General features: G+C 41.2%; 7 protein-coding genes across 7 annotated transcripts; 2 read left to right on the top strand and 5 right to left on the bottom strand.

Annotated features, from left to right (window-relative positions):
* Nucleotides 1–4,872: 4,872 nt before the first annotated feature.
* MELLADRAFT_105893 (uncharacterized protein) lies at nt 4,873–5,862 on the bottom strand (the record flags this gene model as incomplete). Its single annotated transcript, XM_007409187.1, has 1 exon — nt 4,873–5,862. The coding sequence occupies one exon, from the start codon at nt 5,860–5,862 to the stop codon at nt 4,873–4,875; it is 990 nt and encodes a 329-aa protein (XP_007409249.1).
* Nucleotides 5,863–9,295: 3,433 nt separating this feature from the next.
* On the bottom strand, nt 9,296–11,287 carry MELLADRAFT_85759 (uncharacterized protein; the record flags this gene model as incomplete). The annotated part of the gene is made up of 3 exons (XM_007409186.1): nt 9,296–10,558; nt 10,665–11,065; nt 11,107–11,287. The coding sequence occupies 3 exons, from the start codon at nt 11,285–11,287 to the stop codon at nt 9,296–9,298; spliced, it is 1,845 nt and encodes a 614-aa protein (XP_007409248.1).
* A 921-nt stretch (nt 11,288–12,208) lies between these two features.
* Nucleotides 12,209–12,932, bottom strand: MELLADRAFT_30566 (uncharacterized protein; the record flags this gene model as incomplete). The annotated part of the gene is made up of 4 exons (XM_007409185.1): nt 12,209–12,270; nt 12,343–12,479; nt 12,565–12,677; nt 12,810–12,932. Coding segments are annotated over 4 exons (435 nt in total), but the record flags the coding sequence as incomplete, so codon positions are not given.
* A 3,830-nt stretch (nt 12,933–16,762) lies between these two features.
* On the bottom strand, nt 16,763–17,592 carry MELLADRAFT_26512 (uncharacterized protein; the record flags this gene model as incomplete). Its single annotated transcript, XM_007409184.1, has 3 exons — nt 16,763–17,044; nt 17,129–17,441; nt 17,546–17,592. Coding segments are annotated over 3 exons (642 nt in total), but the record flags the coding sequence as incomplete, so codon positions are not given.
* A 1,978-nt stretch (nt 17,593–19,570) lies between these two features.
* Nucleotides 19,571–20,042, top strand: MELLADRAFT_124534 (uncharacterized protein; the record flags this gene model as incomplete). The annotated part of the gene is made up of 4 exons (XM_007409304.1): nt 19,571–19,610; nt 19,687–19,723; nt 19,809–19,871; nt 19,973–20,042. The coding sequence occupies 4 exons, from the start codon at nt 19,571–19,573 to the stop codon at nt 20,040–20,042; spliced, it is 210 nt and encodes a 69-aa protein (XP_007409366.1).
* A 1,218-nt stretch (nt 20,043–21,260) lies between these two features.
* Nucleotides 21,261–22,948, bottom strand: MELLADRAFT_105890 (uncharacterized protein; the record flags this gene model as incomplete). Its single annotated transcript, XM_007409183.1, has 9 exons — nt 21,261–21,662; nt 21,748–21,891; nt 21,960–21,976; nt 22,048–22,138; nt 22,254–22,283; nt 22,374–22,404; nt 22,489–22,666; nt 22,710–22,781; nt 22,858–22,948. The coding sequence occupies 9 exons, from the start codon at nt 22,946–22,948 to the stop codon at nt 21,261–21,263; spliced, it is 1,056 nt and encodes a 351-aa protein (XP_007409245.1).
* Nucleotides 22,949–25,191: 2,243 nt separating this feature from the next.
* Nucleotides 25,192–26,055, top strand: MELLADRAFT_105889 (uncharacterized protein; the record flags this gene model as incomplete). Its single annotated transcript, XM_007409305.1, has 5 exons — nt 25,192–25,316; nt 25,450–25,546; nt 25,630–25,667; nt 25,764–25,821; nt 25,891–26,055. 5 exons carry the CDS (start codon nt 25,192–25,194, stop codon nt 26,053–26,055), a joined length of 483 nt encoding a protein of 160 aa, XP_007409367.1.
* Between the last annotated feature and the right edge of the window lie 539 nt (nt 26,056–26,594).

Genomic DNA, 26,594 nt, shown 5'->3' with positions numbered 1-26,594 from the left:
GAGGGACTGGCCTGACCTGGAGATAGACATCTATCAGTGGGGGCTGGCCCCTCTGGGGCATACCCCCACACCACCATTAGTAGATTAAAATATTTATTAGTAGTGGTTACAAAGAACCTCCGAGGAAGGAACCTCTTTCTTTGGAAGCTAATATCAGGTTATATTATATGTAACAGTTTTGATATTATGTGTTTGTTTATTTCAGACATACTACAACCTGACACCTGAGTATTAGTGGATCAGGAATTGAAAGATTGAACTCACATTGCGGGGCTGTTAGTGTACTGGGTAAAATACATGCCCCCTTGTCATTATTCCTAATGTGCCCTGTGGGCTCCTCTCTTGGACCTCCAGGGGTATGGTGCAGATTTGACAAGGCTGGAACAGCAGCCACAACATGATCAATTGTAACGTTGTTTGTGGTCTTCTCATTCTCATCACAAGGGTTTCAACAATGTTGTCTCGTAAGGCTGTCAGGATCAGTGGGGTTCTTGTGTGTCTTGGTATGTTGTTGTAGTAAAGAAACAAGCTTGTCTTCCATTGCTAACATTGACAATGATTCAAAAGAAAAATCAGACTCACTCTGTGGGGATGCTAACACGCTATTAAAAGTGCACATACCCTTGTCGTGGTACCTAGTGTCCCTCCAAAGTTCTGTCTTGGGACCCAAAGAGGGGTTTGTTGGTCTTGACAACTCCACGGAAGTGGAGACAGTGAGAATATTGGCAGATGCTACACTGTTCTGTGTCCAGTTAATCCTTCGGAAATTGGATTTGATACAAGGGATTCCAAGTATGCCATCATACATTTTCTTCAGGCTGGTAACAATGAAATTGGTTGGGTGAGTGTCATGATGCATAAATAAATCCTTCTCATGTGAAGACATGGCTTTGGATCTGTTAAAATCTGTTATCTTTTTTTATGTACTCACTCTTTATTGAAACAGGTTCACTTCTTTAGCAAAGGCCTCTCCTAATATGTTGTGAGTGGCAACTGAGTCCATCAGGAGTTGGGCTGGGGGTCTGATAATTGGTGTGGTACAGGGTATTTGGGTCAAGGAAAAAGAAGTTGATAGAAATGTGTGGGTCTCTATTATTGCAATTTAAAACTCTACCAGCTCCTATTCCTATTGAACTACTCAAAACCTCTAAGCTCAAGCAAGGCACAACCTTCAGGCTTGAGCGCCTCCATTTTTTGAAGCATCTCCACAGCTAGTACCTGCAATCTGATCATTCACTTAAGCTCCTTTGCCACTCATAGCCACTAATTGACTCTCCAACTCAGCAACTCTAGCACAATGACCTCCCTTTCAGTTCCCTCCCTTCCAGTTCCCTCTCTTCTCGCCGCCCTTGTTAAGGCACACATTGGCAAGAGACCTTGTACTGCACAATGGAAGCATGAACCAGTGTGCAATTGTTGCGCTTGTTCCTCATTGGACAAATGGGTGTAGGAAGATGAGATGCCCATGATGTTAGGGTCTTGAGTGGGGGTGATGGAAGTAGAAGTGTCAGCTACACCACAAATCTTATCATCTAATTTAATTGCTTAATTTGAAATCCGTTCTATAGTAGTAAACTCCTCTTGAATCAACACCTTCACTACTCTAATCCCACACTTCAACCCTTGTTTGTACTGACTAATCAATGTAGTTACCTCCCAACCAGTATCAGTAGCATGAATGTTAAACTCATAAGTATACGCGGCAACAGTTGTTTTCTGGGATAAAGAATGGAACAAATCCCTCCGCAGGACTACCATGGGTACTGCATCGAAGTTAAGGACAAATTTATTTCAGTTTGATAAGACTATAAGTCTCCTTTGGGAGTAATACTTACAACAGTATTTATAGTAATTGATATATTTTGTGTTTTTTTGCACTTTCAAAACTGGGAATAATACTTATAATAGTATAGAGATTATTTCTCTGGTGCCTTATATTTTTCTCTGTTATCACAAAGTGATCAGCAAGTGCCCTTGTGCTGGTTTCTTTGCGGAAGGCAGTCTCAGACAACTTCTACTAGTCATATATTGGTAGATTATCCCTCTTTAGATGTTGTAAAGCTCTTGTTGAGCTTTGAATACTACACCACAGGGTTATGCATGTGGGGTGGGAGATAATAACCAAGCCTTGGACCTTAACATCCTACCTGTGGCCAGGTCTATAGAACTTTGAAGGCACTGGCCAATCAAGATATTGGGTACAAGTGCTTTTGAAGCCATCACAATTTACAAAAAAAACAACCAAGCATGATTTGTCATTTATGACAACACCAAAATGGTTAGTGGTAAAAATTTTGGTCTCATTTGAAATTTCATAGAAATTGGATTCAAAACACTACCCCTCATGTTTCCTTCAAGGTTCAGCTATTCTCTCAACACAAGGGCCCCTTTGAGCATGATCTACATACATAGTCATATCTTATGCATAAGCAGTAAAGTAAAGATGTAACTGACAGGATAAAGGATTAAGAGAAACATATCCAATATAACAAGCAACACATCAGTAACACAAATCTTTAACAATGCTATGAAAAAGATAAAAAAGCTTTAGATATTTTGCTCCAATATCATAAGACATGAGGAACAAGATCTCCAAAGGTAAGAGAAATAACTCTACATATAGAAAAGAAAAACAAGAGAAACGCAAAGTGCACTAATTAACCCCTTTCCACTTTATCTTCACTACCCCCTTGGGACTACCAGAGCAATCTTCACTAGATCTAATACCACCTTCACTTTGTCTTCATCATTTTTAAAAATCATAAGATGAGAGTTACATTAAATACCCACAAAACTGGTGTTTAACTGGACTAAAAATGATCAGTTCCAACATGTCCTTCTGTGGACTGGGAAATGTGACAAATATGACACACTGGTGTGTAGAACGTTGGGTGCTTTTGGTATAATAGCAGTCTAGACCCACTTTCACCTACTGATCTCTAGCTACCCACATTTTTTTCCCTCAGGCCCTCTGGCCAAATCTTCTCTACAACTTCTAGTCAGTTGACTCAGATCTTTTCCTTTTATGCAGAAATGAACCTCAAATCAAATCCATAAACTATTCTTGAACCAGGATGTGAATCCAAACATTGAATCTTGGAAGATCAGGACTCCCTGTGGCTAAAAAGTGCCTTTGTGGTGTACAATTCCTTGTTTTGTGTGGAAAACAACTTGTGCTGTAGACTTGTGTTAAGGTAGAAATGGTCACATATTGATATGCAAGTTTCTCACCAGTGTAAGAGACTAGGCAAAATATCACACCCAAGCCAGAATGTAGCATTGATTTCTCCAAGACTGTGGTAGCCCATAGTGTTTTTTGGAATCTAGGGCCAGTGACAGTACTCAAATTTCAACAAAGCATATGGTTGGATAGCCCTACTGAACCTCATGCTACAATTGAAATCTGGCCCTGATTGGATATTTTTTCCATCTGTTAATATCAAGTACTTATTTCTAGCCTGAACTTGGATTTGATGATCTGAAATACCTTCAATGCATATCCAATCAGGCTACAAAGTCGTATTTCAAAGCAGTTTGAGGCAGGAATTTACACCATTGTGTGTTGAAATTTTGTTGCAGGGGCTGGGATGTAGGCATTGTATGTGTGATGCACCAAAATGATTGGAGGGGAAGCTTTACCAGCTCAAAGTACAATCAAAACAAGATCTTCTTGCAGGAAAAGTGCAGGATAGTGGCAGTTTTTTTTGTTGGGGAGCCATTTGCTGAGTCTGGGAGGGCTCTGGAAACCGTTTTTCTCTCAATCCAACCAAATAAAATGGGTCAGGTTCTCACTCACAGCCCAAGACAAAAAGGTAGACATTTTTTAGTGTTTTACATATTGTGCTTGCATGATGTACTACATACAGTCACATAGGAAACCATAACATCCAGGGGGCAGAACTTGGGAACCAGGTCATGACTCATAGGAATGGATTATAAATCAGATGTGAGTTTGGGGAACACCACTGTATAACAACATTTATGTATTTTTCTGTGATGGACATTGGACATATGTTTTCATAAGTTCATTGGTCCATCCCTCATTGCTCCACTTACTCACTGAATTAGTATGAAAAGATTTCTCATATATGCTCTGTCTGATTTTGATATATTTGTGATAGATGTCAAGGATTCAATGCACTCTACCTGATGTTCTTCAAACATTTCCACATTAGCTTGCAAGTTGCTACAATAGTTATATTGGTATTGTAGTGGAAACTGTAACATACAAATATAAGCCTATCTATATGTTGGTGTGCTTGTTGACAAGCACACATGGACCACCTTTCAGGCAGAAAGGAGGCTCAACAGTGAATGTGAATGAATAATCTTGGTGTTGCATTTGTCCTTCTTGCCTCTCTTTGATCAATCAAGTAATCAACACCTTTCACTATGCTGGCTCCTGTCAAGACTATGATAACCCCAGATCAGGTAGCTCCACACCTCTCAGCTAGCAGGTCTGGTAAGCCCAATGAAAGACCCAAATTCCCTTTGAAATGATCTGTGATTGTAACCTCAGCATTGTGACCTTTGATCATCTTCAACCTCACCTCAATGTTTTATGAACCTCAGATAGTGATGATCAAAACAAATATTTGTGATCAGGCTGAGAAATCATTTTTAGAATGGGAGTGTAAGAAGTCTTTGAGAAGTGTATTTTTGGCTTCTCAAAAAGTTGATTCTTTGTGCCTGGTTGTAGAGTTAGGGCTCATACCAGGCATCACCAGCAAGTAAAGATACTATGAAGCACATTCCTGAATGAGGATTGTATTTGTGGTCATGAAAATAGTTCTACAGAAAGATTGAGATTTCACCAGATCAAATAGTAAAATTCTAGTCGGACTCCATTAAAAAGTATTGTAACATTCAATCTTATGACTCGAAGACCATTGTATACTCTGCGTCGACGTAGTCTTGGTCGATATTGAATTCAATTCCTTGTGACTTGCAGAACGATGCCAATGGAGACAGTGTAGAAGCCATAGCAGTAGGTCCAGTGACTTTGACTGTAGACACAACTATTGCCTTGAGTTTATGGAATACATTCGTAGTAATGAAGTCTGAAAATTCTAACAGAGTATCCAGGAGATCACCGTGGTAAGGCCAATGATGAAAGTATGTAAGATGTTGTAAATTTTTACAATTGATAAAACAGGGGATATAGCAACATTCGGAAAGAGGCCAAAGTTTCAGATGCCTCAAAGCGGGAAGGCAAAATTGTATTTGATTTGGATCAAAGTCAGCCAGGTTATCTTGATATTCATCGCATTCTCGAATCCTGAGCTCCAAATGAGTTAGATGAGGCGCCCAATTACTGATTAAAGTAGGCGCATCCGATAGCGAGAACATGTCACAGTTGATGATCGACAGATCGACTAAATGAAGAGGACCTTGACGGCCCCATTCCCATTCCTTGAGCGTAACTTTGTAAAAGACAAGTTTTTTGAGGTTCATCAGATTCGAAAGAATGACAGAGAACTTAGGCCTTGCGAGGTCTGAATGCCTAATGAACGCGAGCTCGAGTGATTCGAGGAGTGGAAGGTGTCTGATTGGTTCAATGAAGCACTCTATGGCTGTTTCTGTGTCCGGAGCACCTCGAATCTTCAGATGTTGAAGCTGTCCGAGTTCAGAAAACAATTTATTGAGATTGCAACCCAAGTTGCGCACTCCTGTTGATCCATGGCCGTATGGATAACTTGGACAATGGAGTTGGAGGGTGGTAAGCCCTGTACACTGAGAAAGTACATTGAGGAGGTTTTCGGCAGAAAGACCGCATAATTTGCGAAGCGTCAAGTTCCAATTGTTTGCAGCGACTTGTTTTAAGAGGATTTCTTTCACCCTCCCAAGGTTATATCCACCCATGCAGTCGACGGCCAGATTGTCAGAATGAATATTATCAACGTTCCAGTAATCCTTATCCTCTTCAATGAACTTGATTTTGGTTACATCAGCAGAAGAGTGCACTGAATATGGGCGTCGTTCGTTGTCCACGACGGCTTGCTTAATAGAAAAATTGTTCGGCAATACTTCGAGCCATTCCGCTCTTAACCCCACCTCTAGGACTTCAACATGACATCCATGTCTAGGTAATATTTCCTTTATCCAGAAGGACATTGGAGTAGATATTTGAGAAGGGAACCGGATAGACTAGAACAGAAGTAGAAAAAGATATCAAGCAGAGAAGATCAGATCGTATAATCAATAATTCTGGTTATTAGCCGCAGTTACTTCGATGAGGAAGATCCGACTCGCCTTCCATATCATAGGTCGACAGATCGAATAAATCCTACGATTCACCACAGAAAAGGATTGGAAGCTAGTTAAAATTGGAGATTCAGGTTTATGTTCATAGATCCATAAAACAGTCTCCTCTCCAGACGAAAGGGTAATCCCCTGTTTAATCTTCCTGAATTGATTATCTGTGCATTCACTGCGGTTATTGATAAGGTATTCTATAATCTCGAGAAGAATTTCATCTGGTAGGCGATCGAATAGGTCTTCGGGTGTAATTAATGGTTTTTCGGGTATGTATGGTCGATCGTTGGCTTTTTGGGGGTTCTCCATTTTCATCAACCGTTGGAGCTCTCTCCTTTATCAAGAAAGGTCAAGATAGTACTGATGTAGAATCGATGAAAGTTAAGGATCAAGTTTTCTTTTCAAAAATTCAAGAGAAAGAATTTAAAAAACAAGTGACTTCATACAGCTTCATTTGCGAGTAGTATGACCTCATCACATTTCTCCCCAATTTGTTCCCCAGTTCATCGAGCATTCTACATATTGGCAGTTCACTTGACCATCTCATGGTACACTACGGTGCAAACTTTAAGGGCAAATATGTGTTCAAAACACCCCCAGTAATCACATTTGAGAAACATGGGACTTTACCTACCAGTGACAAATCTGTTTTGTAATTGTGATGTGGATTTTGAATTTTTGTAAAATATATGTAGAGCTGATGTACTTGGGTCATAATTTGAAAACACAAATTCTCGAGGTATCTTGATACCTCATCAGAACATAAATTGACCACAACATAAACTGAATGTGCCCATTATGATTTCACCAGGTACTTCACATATAATTTCCATCTTGGACCGCTCAGTGATGTAGATTGTTCATGAGCTTCTGATACCAAAGCTCTGTCGCAAGCAAGCCCACGAGACCCGAGGTTCGACTTTTGGAAAACCAAGTCATGAAAACCTTCACTCAAATCAAGTCATTTCCCTTTTGACAACAAGTCTCAGATCACTTTTCACATTGTTCCGCTCTTTGACTTGTTTTTTTATTATCTCTTCTTTGTTTTACTTTCTTTTCTCTATACTACTATCATATCCATTCCCTTGTTTCCCTTCTTATCCAATTTCGTTCATCAGTCTCGGTGTCTGCTTGGATTTGATTCGGTTTTGATCAATGACCCCCGCCTTCCACCTTCGCGCGACCTCATATATCACTCTTCTTATTGATACGGACCTGAGTTAGGCCATACAACCAAAGACCAATCAGTTCCCAACTTGAAAGGCTTGGTGGGTATAGTACGACACATCTTTCTGTGCAACATGTACTAGATGAACTGAGTGTTTCTGCTTTTGCGTGACTTCAGGTAACTCAATTTCACCGCCGCGAAGATTGTCGGTCCGATGAACATCTGTCGACCTTGCATACCGATCGTGATATGATATTCTTGGTAAGTGAAGTATAGCTGCTTTATGCCTTCATCTCGCTTTGTATCTGTCTGTCCAGCCGTTATTCTAGAGTTGCTGACCCATTTTGATCTCTCCTGGTCATCACTAGTCCATGGTGATTTTTTCTGCTCATTGGATGTCCTTGTATGGAACCCAAAGGATTGACTGGATATCCTTTGCATCGAATTTTGTTGCTCTCAATCGGCCTCTCAGTTCATCCTCAAGTTTCTCAAAGTCCAACCCCCAAACAATAATATATTTCTCCCTGGCAAAAACTAGTGGCAAGAAGATGTACCGTACTGATAGATATTGACTGAATGGGGATTGGCTCATCATTTCCTTTTCTTTTGTTATATATCATTGGGATTTTCTTCTATGGCTACCTACAATTACTTCTTTACATTAAAAGTCTTTTTGTTGAACAAACATTGTTGTTTTTCTTATTTGTACGGTACATCCGGAACGTATCCAGCGTCTCATGTCACTGTGTTGCCCCAGTAAGCAAAGTATTGTGACCAAAAGGAAACCAAATGATGCCAACAGAGGAAATCAGAAATCAAAATCGAGATACCAATACCGATACAATAAAATGACAATTAAAATTGAATCAAAATCAAACCGATCAAGATCTGGGTTGGATTCATGTTCCAGAATCCATGTTTGGACGATGTGTGTATTGCATTTCATAAATGTAACCAAGAAGATTATATCAGCGATATGTCGTAAGTATGTGTGACTTTTATTGTTGATACCTTCAGCATGCCTGCTGATTACATCACGATTATGTAGGATGAGTGTTGAACAAAGATCAGAATAACAAGTTCGCAACGCAACCACATATGTTTACATCATGTTTTTACTGGGCATGTCATCAACACATGAAAACAACATCATTGGAACAGGATGGTGAAATCACATAAAGATTACGAATCTTTTGAACCGCAGTGTACATACTTATGAATACCCTTTCTGTTTCTTTTGTTCTTATTCCTCACCTTTTAATTGATCAATCAAGTTATCAATACCTTTTCCTGAGTTAGTCCCATCCATATAACTCCTTCTGGCCTCCATATACCACCATGTATTCTTCAACGCAAACTATAGCCACATATGTATTTCTCATTGAGGTCATTCTTAGTTGCTTGATATCTCATGATTGTAGGAGAATCATCTCACTCGCACTGTAGTCACTTTGTTCAGCATGCTTAGTGAGATACCCTGTAGGAAGTAAAGGACATTAGGAAAAATGGTTAGATCACAACTTGATCAATAGTATTATGGCATGCGAAACTTTGACACACACTTGTAAAGATGGTGAGATGACATCATACCATGTAGAACTCAATCACAAGACCCCTTCAACATATAGGTATGAGTTCAAAATGCCTAAGAGACATACATAAAATCAAGACAGCGTCACTCGCAAGTTGCAAATGACAGATACCTACACTGATCAGGGTAAAGGCGTTAGAAACCACACAACTGAATGACGAATCTACCTTTATGAAGAGACTTCTATAAACAGTTTGAAATTTCGCCAGATCAAATTACACATCTCTACTCACATCCAACACCTACATCAACATTAACATGAATTTCAACATATAATTTCATCACTTAAAAAACAATCTATCCTCTCGATCAGCGTAGGGTGGGTCATAATCCAATTCAATCCCTCGCGAGTTGCAGAAAACTTTTAATGATGACAGTATAGTAGCCACATCAGCAGGTGGAAGTTCGGACCAGTGAGTTATAACTATGACCTTGAGTTGAGGGAATACATTGGTGGTGATGAAGTCTGAAAATTCCGACAGATCAGCTGAAGCATCACCGTGGGGACCCCAATGTTGATAGTATGTGAGGTGACGTAGATTTTTACAATCCTTGAAGCAGTGGAAATACCGACAGTCGGAATGAGGCCAAATCTTCAAATGTGTCAAAGCCGGAAGACAAAATTGATTGCGATGTGGGTCAAACTCGGTAAGGTCATCTCGAATGCAAAAGTTGTCTTCAAAGTAGAGCTCCAAATGAGTTAGGTTAGGCGCCCAAGTACTGATGGCAGTAGGTGCATCTGATAAAAAGAATGTGGCACACTCGAGCATTGCGAGGTTGACTAAATGAGGAGGACCCCGACGGCTCCAATCCCAGTCAAAGAGGAGAGCGTTCTTTAAAACAAGATGTTTGAGGTTTTTCAGATCCAAAAGAATGGCAGTGAGCTCAGGCCCTACGTGATGAAAATACGCAAGCTCGAGAGATTCAAGGAGCGGGACGCGTTTTATTGGTTCAAAGAAGCACTTTACAGCTGTACGTTGGTCCGGATCACCTCGAATCTTAAGATGTTGAAGATGTCCGAGATGAGAAAGTAATCCGGTAAGATTGCAACCCAAGTTGTGCACATCCGTTTCGGGGTCGTGTGAATGAGGTGGACAATCGATATGGAGGGTGGTAAGCTTTTCGCACTGAGAAAGTACTTTGAGAAGGTTTTCGGGAGACAGTCCACATAATTTGCGGAGCGCGCTGTTCTGTTTGCCTCCAAGGTTATGTCTCGTAGGAATTTCTGTGCCAGGGGCAGAAATCCCATATTTATCCTTACAGTCGACGGCTAGATTGTCAGAATGAACACTATCAACCTGCCAGTAATCTTTATCCTCTTCAATAAATCTGATTGTGGATACATCGGCCGAAGAGCGCAGTGAATAGCGGCGTCGAATTTGGTCCTCAGCCGCTTGCTCGATTGAATCAAGTTCCGGCAGTACCTTGAGCCATTCCCTTCTCAACCCGACCTCTAATTTTTCGACATGACATCCGTGTCTAGGTAAGATTTTCTGATTCCAGAAGGACATTGGAGTGGACATTTGAGAAGGAAATCTGACAGACTAGAACGCCGGAGTAGAGAAAGGCATAAGTAGAAAAGATCAGATCGGGTAATTCAGACTCCTAGTGATCCATCCAAGTCACTTCGATGGGTAAAATTTGACTTACCTTCCACAAAATAGGTCCGCAGATCGAATGAACCCTACAATTGACGATAGAAAAAGATTGGAAGCTAGACAAGATAGGAGATTTAGGTTTATGTTCATAAATCCATAGAACAGTCTCCTCTCCAGACATAAGAGTAGTTCCCTGTTCCATCTTCTTGGCTTGATTCTCTACATATTCACTCCGATCATCGACCAGGTATCTTATGATCTCGAGGAGGACTTCATCAGGTAGGCGATTGAATAGGTCTTCGTGTGTCACTGATGTTCTTTTGGTTTGAGATGATCGATTTTTGGCTTTTTGAGGATTCTTCATTTTAATCGACTGTTGAAGCTCAAGATCTCCTTGAATGCTGAGAGGCGATGACAACAGTGAAAGTAATCGAATAGGTGTCCAATAGAGAACTATGAAAAGTGGTTGGCGTTTGTTGTCAAAGTCGAACCACCCTCGAAGTCCAAAAACCCGAAGCTGCATTTATAACAGTGCATTTCGTACAGGCTCATTCCCTTGACAGCTCCACACCTTCCGGTTTCTGCACCACGCCATGCATCATCATGAAGGATTCTATCGGAGGATGAATTCGCAAATGACCATCTTATATTATTGACCAGATTTGAACTCTGCATGGTCTATGGTTCGGGTGCAACCCCAGGATAATGATGAGCTCTTTTATGTGAGCCTTGAGATAATGGGCAGGCTGGTGATTAGGCAGAATGCGAAGAGATACGATTCAGGTCCAGTTCAAGGGTTTTTGCAACACAAATGCTTGCAAAGGGACATGCTATGCTGTCATGGCAAATATCACTCCTTGAGACTCCTTGGAACTCTCAACTATGTACACAATTATCTGTGTAGTGGCATCAGACTATTACCCTTTGGGTCTGGGAGGTCAAGACCAGTTTCAACATCTACCAAACCACTGGACGCAAAGGTCGCACATGAGGGGAAGAGACGGCTGGTCCTGAACTTTCATCCGGCATTCTCATAAAAAACCATTGTGCTCAAACATGATACAGGCAAGTAAGTCTTGAACTCACTTGATCTGATCTTGCGGATCAGTGTCGATCTTTTGTGACTTGGTTTCAAGGTCACATAATCGATCTTGGGTTTCTAAAATCACAACGTATCTAAGACTTTCGATGAGATCCAAGATGACCGAAACTTCCGACCAGACGCGGGCAGGGGCCTGAGGTATATAATGAGTAGTGATTACAAGCACATAAGATACGATGAGATGCTCTATTCTACGTCTTTTGAGGTTTAGCATCACAACTTCTTCAAGACCATCTTCCAGGCTAGCGATTAATTCGGAAATGGTGAGAAGCCGTTGGGCAAGATATGCGTATGGGTGCACAAGCCGTGCTCGAAGTGAGCGCCCATGGACCGAGAGAGATTTCCATGGTACAAAGACACAGCGGGCAGCACTCGTGCGTTGGTTACGATGAGCTGATCACGCCGGATTGCTGCGGTGTTGTAGGGACAGGCTCGATCTAGTTGGCAAATTATCAGCGATTCATGATACGCAGAGAATCGAGATACGTCGCACTTACTGGTGGAGCCATAGGCCGGTTGTTTTCTGCCAGCAGTCGTTGGAAAAGTACACCTACACCTGTGAACGTACAAAAATCGAAGACTGAGCTGCGCCTGTAGGGCCGAAAGTATGAGCCCGAGAAATGATTACCCTCAAAAACACCAAGGAGAACACCACAACCGATCGCACTTCCAATCATGCTCCGCACTCCCCCCCTTGCTGCCAGCGCACCACCAGTCATGAATCCAGATATAATAGCATTCCAAGGATCTTCCTTTTGTCGATACCTACAGCCAGAAGATAGCAACCGTTTTCATTAAAAAATCATCCTACAAGAATCACTCGAGCTGTCGACAGAAAAAGATTATGTACCCTTTGACCATACAATCAAAACTTGAAAACATTCCTCCCCATACCCCAAAATTCCCACCTACCACGGGAGCTCGTGCTTTGATAGCCGCAAGCGAACCTGCCAATCGGTCACCCTGGGGAGATGATCATTCAATATGTAAGCTTCAATGCTTGCAGTATTGCACTCGTAAAGAGACAGAAGGTATCGATTTCTGCCAGCTGTGCATTGCGTCGGGCGTACTTTGGCACATGGTAACTTGACTCACTCTCGGGCTATTCCTCATACCCTTAACACCATGCCAAACCGTACCACCGATTGCACCCATTGCAAAAGCACCTCCAAAGTCATTCAGGACCACCCATGGGCACGGATCCCTCGAATGATCACTAAAAAGTAGATTGAGATTTCAGCCAAGTAGTCGCTAAGGCACAAGTCAGGGATCAAAATGAAGAGAGCCGACTGACGCGTGAGACATGGTATTCGCTCGTGATTCGATGTTCTGTTCAAAAAGACCAACTTGGTAACGATGCTCTTGAGGATGAGAATGTGAAGACTGAGATTTTGCAAAGAGAGATGAGTGACAGTGGCTGAGCTGCAAAAAAAACTTATCGCAAACGACACAGTGGATCCGATGTAAGCTTGGAGGGGGTGACACGGGCCGGGTCGGCGGATTAGGAGGACTCCGGAGGTTTGCACCGAATGATCGGATACCCCGGCTCCGACGAGGTTGTACTTTGATCCAAAATATGTTGGAGATCACCAAGTTATTTAACTTGGCCATACTCAGGCGGAAGTATTGTTAAAAAACTTAAGAAGCACATAATTTCCTTGTGGTTTTTCTCTATATAGACCTATATAGACCACTTCAGAGTTTGTAATAAAGTCTGGGTTAAAAAATGTCCAAGTAGTTCCTACAATTGACCAATACATTTTTTGATCCATAACTGTAAACATGAGTAATGCAGTTGTTCTTCTGGCTTCAAGGTAATGGTCATCAATTCAAATCAAGGGTTTTTACATCATACCAAATTTGTGTCTTTTACAAAAAGGCACATAAGTTTTGTATGTACTATTACTAATCATGAAGTTACCAGTTTTGTTATTTTGGAACACCTAAAAATGTGTTCCACAAAATTTCTTTTAATTTATTTTATATCAGCAGACAATTTACTGTAGCTTCAAATCATATATTCAAGATATAGAATCTGAGAAAAAGTTTATCAAATTATTACCATCAAATCTTGCAATCTACACAACAATGACTGAGTAGCTCATCATGTATGGTTGCTTGTGTCAAGACAGTGGTAGCTCCAAATCAGTAGCTCCACACCTTTGACACTGCATGAGTCTGTAAAAGCCAGTGAAAAATCAAAAATTCTTTAGTGAATATACATAAAAATTGTCTCCAATCGGGCTGAGAAATCATTTTCAGAATGAGAGTGTAAAGAAGTCTTTGGGGATTGTATCCAATTTCTCAAAAAATCTGGTTTTGTGGCCGGCCGTAGATTTTGGGCCAAAACTTATGGTTATCACAGTCTTGACACAACCCACTATACAGTCCCATGCCAAAATTGTACAAAATTTCAAATTTTTCACCTTACCTCCATGACACACAAGAACCAAAGCAGACAACCCAACCAAAAAATTGTCCTGATGGAGCTTATGGCTTGTAACTACACCAGCATGGATCAAATGCATTGATGAATGATAAACTTACCGGGTATGAAAGAGAGGTCTCACCAATGAGTTGAGCTAGCTTTGTTTTTGATGACTTTGTTGATTTGCTTGGGCATAGACGCCACCAAAGATTTAAGCACTGTGTTAGGGATGGCCCATTGTTCCTTGATGATGGCTGACACCATTTCTTCATGTTATTGGGGCTTTTTCTTCTTGGAGCCTTTTTTTGAGAATCTCCCAAATATTTTCAATTGGGTTGAGATCAGGACTATTTGCTAGCCAGTTGAGCTTAATTAGAGTGTTGGCCACACCAACTGTTTGTTTTTTTACTTTGATGAACCAGAGCTTCATCCTTCATAAGGACAAGTTTGGTTGGACAATTGGGACTGCTGATTGATTTAGAAAGACACTTTCCATAGATTAATTCAACATAGTCCAATGAAAGAATACAACCAAGAGGCATCACAATATTGTCAAAACTTTGCAGTGAATGCACTCCATACCATCACTGATGTTCAACCACTTCAAAAAGTATGGACCAGGCAGTCAACAAGGTACTTTTCATAGGGCATTCTCCAGACTAAAACTTGTCTGGAGTTCTTCCCAAATTCAAAGTAGCATTTTTCTGTCCAAAATTAACCTACTCTAGTCTTCAACAGTGAAGTATTTGTACTTTTTAGAAAATTCTACACTTCTATGATTGTGCATGTCATTGAGTCTGAGAGCTGGCTTATTTACTGCTACACGTGCACACATACCCAATTTGTGATCTCCCTCTGAACAGTTTGTGAGATGACTTCAGTTGGAAGTAGCTTGGTGATTTTAGATACAGTAGTCCTTCTATTTTTCTTGAGGATTTGCTTCAGATAATATTCATCATGTTTGGTGAATTCTCTAGGTTGCCCAGCATGGTTTTCACTACTTATAGTGCCAGCATTCTTAAACTTTGAAATCACATTATGTACAGACAATGGTGGGTATCCAGGTTTGTTTACAATGTGCATGCCTTGTAGACCTCCTTTGTGTGTTCCAGTAATTCTACCCTTCCCTTTGGAATCCAAAGATTGAGTCTTCATTTTGTGTAAGACAGGTGAGGTGTGATGGTTGAGAGGAACAGTGGTCCATGAAGGACAACAGTTCTCTGAGCTCAAGTGTAAATACTCTGAAATGTATGCAGAATTTTGGCAGGGTACTGTACAGTAGTAAAGGATCCTGGGCTCTTGGATATCTTTCCTTGGTCAAGGACTTCAATTCAAAAATAATTCAAGAGCATTGTTCTAAAGCATCAGTTTCAGTATCAGTCAAAGGGACTGGTCCAGGTCAGTGACCCTCTTGGTGACAATTAGTCAGATGTTGTCTGGAAACTGAAAGAATAGCTATATTGGAGATTCAAAGACAGTTTTTAGATGTATGGCAGATGAAGGGAAACTAGGACATATATGACAAACAATGGCACACAATTTCCAGATTGGATTCAGTTGAGTAGCTAGTCACAGCAACTTCAACCAAATATGTTTCACACCATACCATTGAACAGAGATAATTAGGGTATAAACTACATAAGAAACTTGGGTCTGAGCTTGGCACACTTCATGGGTTTTCTTGTCAAGTGAAGCAATGTTGCCCAGGGTTATATATTTTCACAGAAGACGAGTGACTGTAGTTGAGCCATAGTGCAACAATAGCCTTGATGCCATCTTTTCTTCCACCTTAAAAGTCCTCCCACAAGTCCCTCAATTTCCTAAGTTGTAGTGATTTGAGCTAGGGCTATTACACTATGGTCTCTGATAGCCACCTGTCCCCAATCATTCCACTCAGAGTGTCTGCCATGTTGGCCTCCAGAACAGGATATTCATAGGATATCTGTACACCACAGTGCTAGACCCAAGATGGCTTTTCATGTAGGCTGCTGTCATTTTCATCCTCTAGACAACCAAAGGATTCAATGGAACATAAATCACAAGTAAATTATTGAACAAGACAACATAGAAATAGAGACAAAGAAATCATTGGCTTGTGATCAGGTCTAGTGTACATATCACACAAATCAAAGACATGAGCGCAGATTCTAAAGGAAAAATATATAGAGAACCTCCTTTGATAGAATTACCAAATCAACACATGCATCCTGCATGTAAATTCATGTTTTTATTCAAACAGATTCAACTACAGAGATATATAACTATTCTTGAGGAAAAAAGTGTCCTTATTCAAAAGGGGATATCATTTGTAAAAGGTCAAGAGTATGATTCAAGTTTTATGCACACTATTATATATCTTAAAGTTGTTTCTAGTCGTCTTTCTTGTCGGATACATCCATACGCTTCGGTTTATTTGAGGGTATTGACGAGTACATACGAGTTGAGATAATCACAAGGGCGGTACCTAAGAGATAGTGGCGACCAGGAATCACACCACTGAAACCTGAAGACAACAAAGCCGACACTTTGAAGGAAAATTCATGGAAAAAAACTCAGTATGATTGGGTTTGGCTGAAATGGAAGATTCTATAACTTCAGACAAAAAACTTTTCAGCTTACAGACTATTGAGAGACTATTTGCAAAGCTTTTGGTGACGGTGCTACTCTGTTTAACAATGATTGAGACCAAGATCCCACCAAGTGCATGGTACACAATCACAGACCAAACCAAAGTGCTATAACCACAAAAGAAACCTCTTTTGGTGACTTCAATGTATGCACGAGGGTCGAGATAGATTGCTAAGAATGCAAATGGGATTGTACAAAAAGAGAGCTGTAAATTTTTCGCCCATAGAGAGTTGGAAAGTGGTTGGGAAATTTGAGAGGATTTTAATTCAAGATTCTCGGGCGAAGCGGTTGGTGTGTTGGGATTGATCACTTTTGTTTCTTCTTTTTCAATGTTCGGTGTCGTTTCACGATCCTTGACGAGCTTTTCGAAATAACATCCAGCCAGGCCAGAGGATAAACACGAGCAGATGATCGCGATTAACCCTTTCAGCCAATCTTGTCCGTCATTGAGTTTATGAAGGGATGATTTCGTTGATAAGCTCGGCTGTAGTTGAACTAGCGATACGCCTAGGGTCAACAGCACCAATGATGTCCATTGTAAGTTTGTGAGGCTTTTCTTGAATATGAAAACGGAGAAGAGGGCAGTGGAAAGGATCTTGAGCTGAGAGGTTACTAGGAATGTTGGTGTGTCCAAGTTAGAGAGCGCGACATATAGAAGGTTGTTTTGAATTCTGCGAATGGACAAAGTCAATGGTCAGTCAACAATTGTGCTACTCTTCATCACATCCCAAAGTAACAACCGCGACCGTGGCCTACTTAGGCAGGCGTTACACACGTATAAAGCAGTCCAGGTACGGCCATATTGATGACGTGAGGGAATTGTTTCGGGCCGATGGCCAAAACGATGCTTGTGAATATGCATCTTAGAGAATACCGCGAATGAAAAGGTCTTGGGTTTTGCTTGCACTCCTCACTGCGGAGGGGAAGTGATGAGAGTTTGATTGTTAAGATCGCCCAGCAAATCAAAGCCTTCAAACATTCGGTTAGAAAGATTGCCGTTGCAGCGTTATATACAGGCTTGAACTTCACATCATCGTGGTTGAAGTGTTCTGGCGAGTCTGAAAGTGTTGAATCTGAGATCTTAGCCAGTCGACTGAAGCGAACCACCGAGATTGCAGTCTGATGAATGACTAAGAGTCCAAAGAAGATGTGTGCTTGATGGATTTGAATGATAGATGATAGCACAGCACTGAAACTTCGATTGAGTACTTGAGTTGAAGGTTCAAGATTGTTGAAAGACTTCATTTAAAGTGAAATTGATGAAATGGCGCATACATATAGCTTGGTGATGTTTCAGATCGATTGGGATTTCACGTCAACAATCGGATTTGGACTTTCACTTTGAATTGGCCAAACATCGGGTCGGTCATTTGCCCATCTCCCCGGAAAAGGGGTTCCTTTCACCAAAAACTACGGTCCTGCGTTCAGATCTGCATAGCCCTCACCCCTTCAGCTTGTTCAACAGTCATCCCAGCTGGCAAACTCTCATTCAACTCATGATTAAGATGGGAGGTAAATTGGTTCAAGACTGATTGTGGCATGTCATCAAGGTGAACCAATTGACTAAAGTTGAAGGTTGGAGGATAAATACCTTTGGGATGCGGTCAATCAAATGAGATACGAAAAGTTCTCTAACCATATGCTGTATAGCCTAGCATGGATGACAACAATCTCCCAAACGAATTCATCTCATTTGCTCTCCAAGTGAAGTCTCCACTTTACTTATCTCGTCCTTCACCGCCACCATCACTTCCAAAGCTCAATTTCTATTCTTGACTATCGGACTCAACTTTGTCACCACTTTCTACACCTCACGCGCAAACTAATTATATCTGACGTCCTAGTATTCTCATCTTATTCTTTCCAGAACTTTTCACTTCACCGCCTTTACCTGATTCACAAGAGTCCAAATCAGAGATATATCCCAGTATCTTGCAATCTGAACACACTTGTGGAACCTAACTTATTGGTGTTTGCTCATGCGTTACGATCTTCTTGTTGCTCACTAATAGTAATACTATAGCTGTGCCAGGCCGTGTCCTTTTCATCCAAGCACGTTATTAAAGATACCTAAAATGAGCGAACCGGAAGCAAATTTGTAAATGTTGGGTCTAAATAAGTTATTTATGGTTGGTTGAGTAATTCTCTGGTTTCGTGTAGGATTACAAAGGGCGCGTTAAGCTTAGATTTCTCCACTTTACACCTCGTCCTCCACTGCCACCATCACCTACGAAGAAGTCGAGACAACACAGCTGCTTCAATTTCAATTCTTGACTATTGGACTCGATTTCAAATTTGATCCTTGACTATTGGACTCTTCTGCACCTCACACACAAACTATTCATATCTGATGTCCTAGTTCTCATCTTATTCTTCCAAGAACTTTCCACTTCACCGCCTTTGCCTGATTCACACAAGTCAAATCAGAGATATATCACGTTAATAGTATCTCGCAATTTGAACACACTTCACAATCTTCTTGTTGCTCACTAATACTATAGCTGTGCCAGGCTGTGTCCTTTTCATCCAAAAATCTGATGACATTCAGCTCACGTTATCAAAAAAAACATAACATGAACAAACCGGAAGCAAATTATTAAGTGTTGGGTCTAAATGTTTTATTTATGGTTGGTCGAGTGGTTCTCTTCTGGTTTCGTGTAGGATTACAAAAGTTATATAAGGGACCCTTCAACATGTCCTTCATTCCCTCTCACACCAAAACTTATCAGTCTCCTCCAGACCTTACATTTTGAAATATCCCATCAAACCTGTCTCATTCCTCAAAAATTAAGAATTTGTCATGCTTTTCTTCAAATTCGTCATTGCTGCTGTTCTAGCAGGTCAGTGAATTCATAGGGACTAATCCATATCTCCATTTGTATTCAATCTTACTCAACCCTCTCTATATTCTTGCAGCCACAATCTCCGCCAGCCCTGTCCAAGTTGACGAAACGTGAGCAAGAGCCTTGACATCTTTCTCTGTGTTGCTGCAACCACTCTCAGAAAATTTATCTAACACATGACTTGCTTGATCTCAGTGTCACTGGTGAAGTCCTACAAGGACGATCTGTAGAGTTTACTCCCATCATCGAAAAGAGATCGTAAGTGAACTTTTTGAGAAACAACTCGTGTCACTCCACTCTTGTTAATTGTTTGACTGATTTATATCATACCCGTCTCTACACAAAAAAAATCTCACTAGCTCAAGCCTCAAGACTCGTTCCCCTGATGGCGTACTCTGCCCTATATGTCCTTATGGACCCTGTTGTTGATGATCTGGTAAATGCCAATGCAATCAACGTATATGGCAAGTTCAGGAGGGCTTTAGGTGGAGGTAAACGTACACCTTATTATAACAATAAAATGCAAGGATTTCTTTCCTCTAGAAGACTCTTCTACGCATTCCCCTTATCAAAGTTTGAAGCTATCTTGCTTTCTCCTTCTCTTAGCCATCATTGCATCGATTTGTTTTTTGTACGCCAGCTGATTTGTAAGCTGAGTGACTCTATGACAATATTGTCACAACTTTGGTAGTTTCTCTTTGAATATTTTAACTACTCTGATTGTTCTGAATCAATGGAAATTGTCAATGTCACATGTTTTCGTCTATGTAGTCTTCCTATGAGCAATCTTGATTTGATCAAGGTGTCAGTTCACATTTTACAACTCTGCCCAACATTCATGAGTACTACATAAGCCTATTTGGCATTTACCTTTTGAGAATGATCAAGACATTCAAGACAGAACTTAAAAAAAGCCATTGCATTTCAAACATTTCATATTTTTGAAACACCAACCGGATTAGGGCAGTTTAAGTTTGAATTTCAAGGCTAAGCACATCCATTAACCATCTGGCTGTCTTATAGCCAAGAAACTGTCTGGGCAGGGTGACACATGGTGGGCCATGTATCAAATGCTTGAGAAGATGTGGATCTGATGACTCTTGTGATTAAGACTGTCTTTTAAAAGTGAATTGAGATCAAACACAACCAATGTATATCCCAGAGGGTCATCTTCCTAGAGTCATTGATTGTAAAAAGAGATGGATAATTGTTTAATGATCTATGTGACACGATCAGAAGAGAGATGTGATATGAACAAATTCGATGAGATAGATGAGATCGTTTCATGTAAGCGCTTAATGAGTTCAGGCCGATACAATAAATGGGTTCTGAAGCACTTCTGATATTAATATTGCGCACATGGGACCATGGAAGTCAAATGTCAATGGGTAGGGCTGACGAGTGAGTTTTATGAATGGTCTCATTAGATCCGTACTCACGTGAGTCCTATAGTAAAAGCTATACAATGATCAAGAACTAGAAAAAAGTTTTGATGCTGCCCGTATCTTCAACATGTTTCGCTTTGTGGCTGATTTGGGGGGTGTAGAAGCTGCGGGTGTTGATCGAATGCGCAATTAAGAGGTCGAGATTTACGGTGAAAGCGAAGCAAAGTCAGCTATATGTTGATCAAGAATCACAGCCATCGGATCAGGTCGAGTAATCACCCTTTGAATGCATTGGAAGGTGGTCGGTTTCATTGCCTGAATAAGTTCGTTCAAACCCAAGGCCACTGTACTGTTGGGAGTGCGAATGACTGTCCATCAGCCTGGCAGTCGGAGGTTCGCATGGATTAGGGTAGTTGGAGTGTCCAGATAAGACATCGCTATTCCAGCCAGAGTCCGCGCGGTAGTTTGAAAAGCAGCTTCCTATGGTCCCATTAGCAACTGGAATCGGAGGTTCGGCCTCAAGGCTATCTTCCTGCATAGGACAGCAGCCTGAACCTGAAACAATGGGATTCGTCGGTGGAGTACTGTGTTCAGGTGCTGCGAAAACCGCAGGAGATGAACAGAGCGGGCTGCTAAATGTGCTACCCGCGTAAGCTTCTTCCGTCTGGATATGTATAAAGATTTGATTAATTTTTCATTCATCATCGATTTCACAAATGTAGATTGAAGGAAGAACTTTTCAGGCTCACATGATGCCTAGCCAAGAGATCGTTATGGATCCAACCAATCTTGTGAAACGCCCGAACCGCCCGAGTCTTTTTCTGCAGCGGCCATGTGGATTCGGGTAAGGTAAGGATCGCAGCAGTCATTCGATCGGTGATGTACCCCAAGGTCTGACATTGCGCAAAGAAGATGCGCGATTAGTTGAGGGTGATGTGGGACAACGTCTGAAGGGGCTTACCATAGCTAAATGTATATCTTTATTCGCCAACTCTGCAAGGGTTCAGAAGACTAACCAAGTTTAGGATATGACAGGAACAATGGCTCACAGTCTACGAATAGAGGCTTCTTCTTGCCGGCGCTAAAAACCCTTGCACCACCAACATGCTGAATACCAATACGGTTGAAGAACTCGAATATCTTTGATTCCGACGAGACAATGTCAGCCAAGTACTTTTCTTTGTGAGACAGACGTGATATGTACTACAGGAGCGAATAATCCCACTGCGGTAGATATAGGTCAAATGTAGCTCACCTCCATCTCATTGTAATCAGAAGTGAAGATCTACAGCGTGATTGGAGAGACATAAAAATATTGTCAATGATACGCATCTCTGAGTTGTTGGTAATGAGGCGTAAAGGGTACGTGGAGCACCTTCATTGCCCATTTTTCCAGAATGTTTCGCCTATGACCACAAAAAATGAGCATGATGGAGCCAGTTGGGAGCCATCAATTGCGTATGATTCCGCATGCTAATAAAGAAACTCACCTGATTCGGATGGTGGCCGAATCAATCGTGATTGCATTGGCGTCTCCTACCAGATCATCGAGGGTTCCATGCGTACCTTGAGCACCGTCTTTGCGAGGGAAAAACGCAATCTTGCAGCACTCATAAGAGAGAAGCTTGTTATCTGGGCCCAAAACAACACATAACGTAGATTGTGAGACTATGCGCGTCCAATTCTTGCTTATGAAAAATTCAAAACTGACAAGCTGATGCAACGATTTCTGGAACCAACGGCTTCGCAATTGGTCTGACAGCCTTCATGATTTCACAGTCCTCTGTCACACCAAAAGAAAATCGAGTTCAGAAATCAAAATTATGCGAGTCAGATAGTACCAGAATCAAGCGGCTGACCATCGGTGAACTCTAGAAAGGATTTCATGTAAGTCACCCGGGCTTCCAAATCGCCATTGAGTTCCGCTCTGGTCACAGTGTGTGGATCCATATGGCTGCTTTTGCTGAAAGTGGATGGTTAATCGTCCAGAGGTTCTTACGCTCACAATGTAACGATCTTCACGATGATCAGATAAAAGTATCTCGACAGGCGGGTTTTGAGGTTTGTTATAGGCCTAGATAGCTCTTCGGCTTCGAAATCGATATAAGCAAACAAACAGGGGGCGTGATTCGATTGTGATGGTCAAGAGATGCAGACCAAATTGAGGGGCAAGTTTATTGACCTCCCTACGGCACTAGGTTTGAAGTGCAAGTTGTTGTAATCAAGTTAAACCAATAGTTCAGAAGTTTGTCGTGTCACATGCAAGGAAGACTACGCCGAATTGAGATGAATCGAGGCAAATAGAGGCATACCAAAAAGCTCCAAAAGGTCTATTGTTTAAAATGGTTTGAATTTCATATCATGGGACAAGGAGAAGTGATGAAACTAATTTAATCTTGGTCTTTGTTGTGGCTGATGAGCACTAGCACTGGATGTTGAGAGATAATTCAGGCAAAGATGACCAGCCGGCAACACTGCCCTGGATTACTAAAACTCAACACTCAATCGGCATCATCGCGAAGTAAAAAAAAGCTACGTGGCGGAGAAGAAACCACTCACACCTACTCACACCCACTGATGCTCACACCATATCACTCTAGTTCACTCTGAGATATACGTATATCAAACAGATTGCGACAGAGCGTCTCATGATAAAGTATGACGTGTTTGGAAACACTCATCTGGGCTCAAAAAGCGTTGAAATGGCGTTTCCAGCTAAAGAACTGATTGCGGATGCGTTCAAACAGTGCCAAAAGGTGTCAAACTCTGGAACCGATCTGTGCATCCTTCTAGACCATGGCACTATGCTCGGTCGCTCCCATGAGCTGGATTTGTTTCGTCCTGCTTGCCTCACACAGACTAACGGCTCACAGCTCGATCCTTGGCCATGATGTTGGAGCAATCGCACCGTTTACTCTTGGTCATCCAGTGATCATCCAGTTGATCAAGATATCTGTCTCTCGAAGTCTACGTCTCCCGAAGCTGAATCATGAATAGAGCGCTTGAACAACTGTCCTGCAAATTATCATCTGTGAAACAGAGAGACCTTTGGAGGACCGAAGTGGCTGAAGAGTTCAACGTTTTGCCTACTGAAGAGCCGTAAGGTTGTCGTCAAGCTGAATTTGGAAGAAGTATTCTCCTCATAGATGATAAACAAAGCGGGCCACTCCGACGCCTTGCTTGAAAGCAACGGAAAGATGAATGCCCTACTGCTTGAGGCTAGAGAGGTTTAGAAAATATCACATTATAGCCATCCTTTGGAATCGCAGCTCTTCTTTTCTTCACAATTTGCTCGAATACTTATAACTTGACCTCCCCTGCTTAAAAGGCTTCTTCGGTGAACTAGATCGTTAATAAATTAAGACACTTCTAGGAAGAAATGTCGGAAAATATGAATGAAGCAGTTCCAGTGAAGTTCGGGCTCTGTCACTGATAGGACAAAATCCCCCTTTCGAGCCATAGAATCCCGTCTTGCGTCACTGCTCGTTTTTTTCGTCCAACACTTGCTCAAGAATTTGGACTCCCCTCCCGATACGATACGAGAGGAGGATCTCGTGAGATACACAATCCAGAGTAACTTGTCCCAAATTCCTCACCGATTTGCTCGAGTTGGCACTGTTTTGTGTCCAACATTGCTCGAAGTCTTCCGAGTTGACTGTAACGATTTCCTCGGCAACTGATCAGCATCTCGTCCAAACGCGTTTCACAAACTTTTCTCCCAAGCATTACCATTCTGCTTCGGCGAGTCAAAGCCCAACCAATCAAAGACGATGATCCGATATGACGTCGAGTTATGAGACAAGATATTCCTCTCACTTGAAGTCACTTCCAACATCACCGGCGAAACCTGACAGAGCAACCCGCAAAAAATCAACGTCGAGGTGACTCGCACCGTGATTCATCCACTCTGTGGAACGTCATGCTAAACCTGACACATGATGTTTTGATGCTCACCATGAACTACGCACACTATAAGATTCAAGAAGAGAGCAGACCAGGACCTCTTTACGGCATATCATCTGCATATCCATATCATTATCCTTTCACATCAAGTTTGATACGTATTGTTAAAATTTATCTAAAATAAATATTCATATCGGCTTCCAGTACAGCTATTAAACAAGAAATCGAAAAATTAAACCTCGCTGATCACGGTTTCAAACGGAAACCTTTCACCTTACAGACCTCCCACTATGAAACTCAATTTTCTCGGTCTTTTCTCCCTCATCCTCATGTTTGATCTCAGTCAACAGAGGGCAAAAGATCAGATACAGTGCTACGATGGGCCAGATCCACCCCCGGACCCGGATTGCGCTGGGTAAGTCACTATCTAATAAGGAGGTAAACTATTATACCTTACTAAGCTGGATTGTACAAGACTCGCAGTCTTACATTTATCATCTTTTGCTGATATATATATCAATTGCACATCTAAACAATTGGATTTATAGGATATATGATCAGATGGTCATCTACGACATCTTCAAAGAGACAGGCCATCTCGACCACGATGAAATAACATACACCCGAACAAAAGGACAATGTACGGTAAGCAACCTTTTGAGATATCTAAGTACAGATTACAAAATATAGTATCTTACACTACCAATTCTCGGAAACATGCGATTCAGTTCATAATAGAGACAAAAAATACGGAGAGAATCAGCCTGTAAGTGGAAATATGGATCCAAACTTGGCTCATACCAATATACAGACAACTTAAGAAACTGATGTGATTGATTTATGTGGCCGTTGCTCAAAAAAGTCACTACTCAGATATCTTGAATGTATTTGACTGGTCAAAAGGAACCTGTGCAGGAAAAGTAAGCTTATTCTAGTATCAGTTGCACTTGCAGGTCATACATCTTACATTTTGTTTTGCTTCATCTTAGTACGGTTCTGTGCAATTGGTTCGACGTACTGCCTGCCCCCATTGCGGTGGGGACGAAACAATGTATTTCCGGTTTGAAAAGGCTATCAATCCACCCCCACCACCTGCATACGCACCTTTACCGCTCCCTAATCCACCGCCTGTACCCGTTTATGATGATTTATGAACAGCATTATTTGACTTTTCTTCCCTTTAAACCCTTTTATGGACACGGATACATCACTTTTCATTACCTGCTTCTTGGGCCTCTTGTATATAATTTCCTCACAAAGAGGACACTTTTTATTGAAAAACTTGATCAGTGATTAAAAGGAACACATCATAAATAAACTTCATATGAGCAACATGATCAACGTTCTTTCAGAAGAAATATCTCAAGCACATAAATTATTCAACCCCGAGAGATCTCTTCCAAAAGCTAAATCAGATACACTCCAATCCAACATATGCAAAATTCTTCAAATCAGATGATGGGTTTTTTTTGAGTAACAATATCACTTGCTATCAATCTTGATAGTGTCAGATTTGTAGGCCTTCCACCAGATTTGGTAATCAATATTTTCAACTCTCCCAATCTGAGCACACTACAAATATTGACACACATCATTCCATTGATTAAATTGGTACACTTTATGATGTTAAAGTAGCTCAATGTGCAAGTGGAATCTAAATGCTAATTGTAATATCATTTCAGATGATGTGTTT

This window comes from Melampsora larici-populina, assembly GCF_000204055.1.
Source record: "Melampsora larici-populina 98AG31 unplaced genomic scaffold MELLAscaffold_15, whole genome shotgun sequence".
Lineage (NCBI taxonomy): Eukaryota > Fungi > Basidiomycota > Pucciniomycetes > Pucciniales > Melampsoraceae > Melampsora > Melampsora laricis-populina.
Note: the sequence above shows the minus strand (reverse complement) of the source record. Positions and strands in the feature narration are given on the sequence as shown.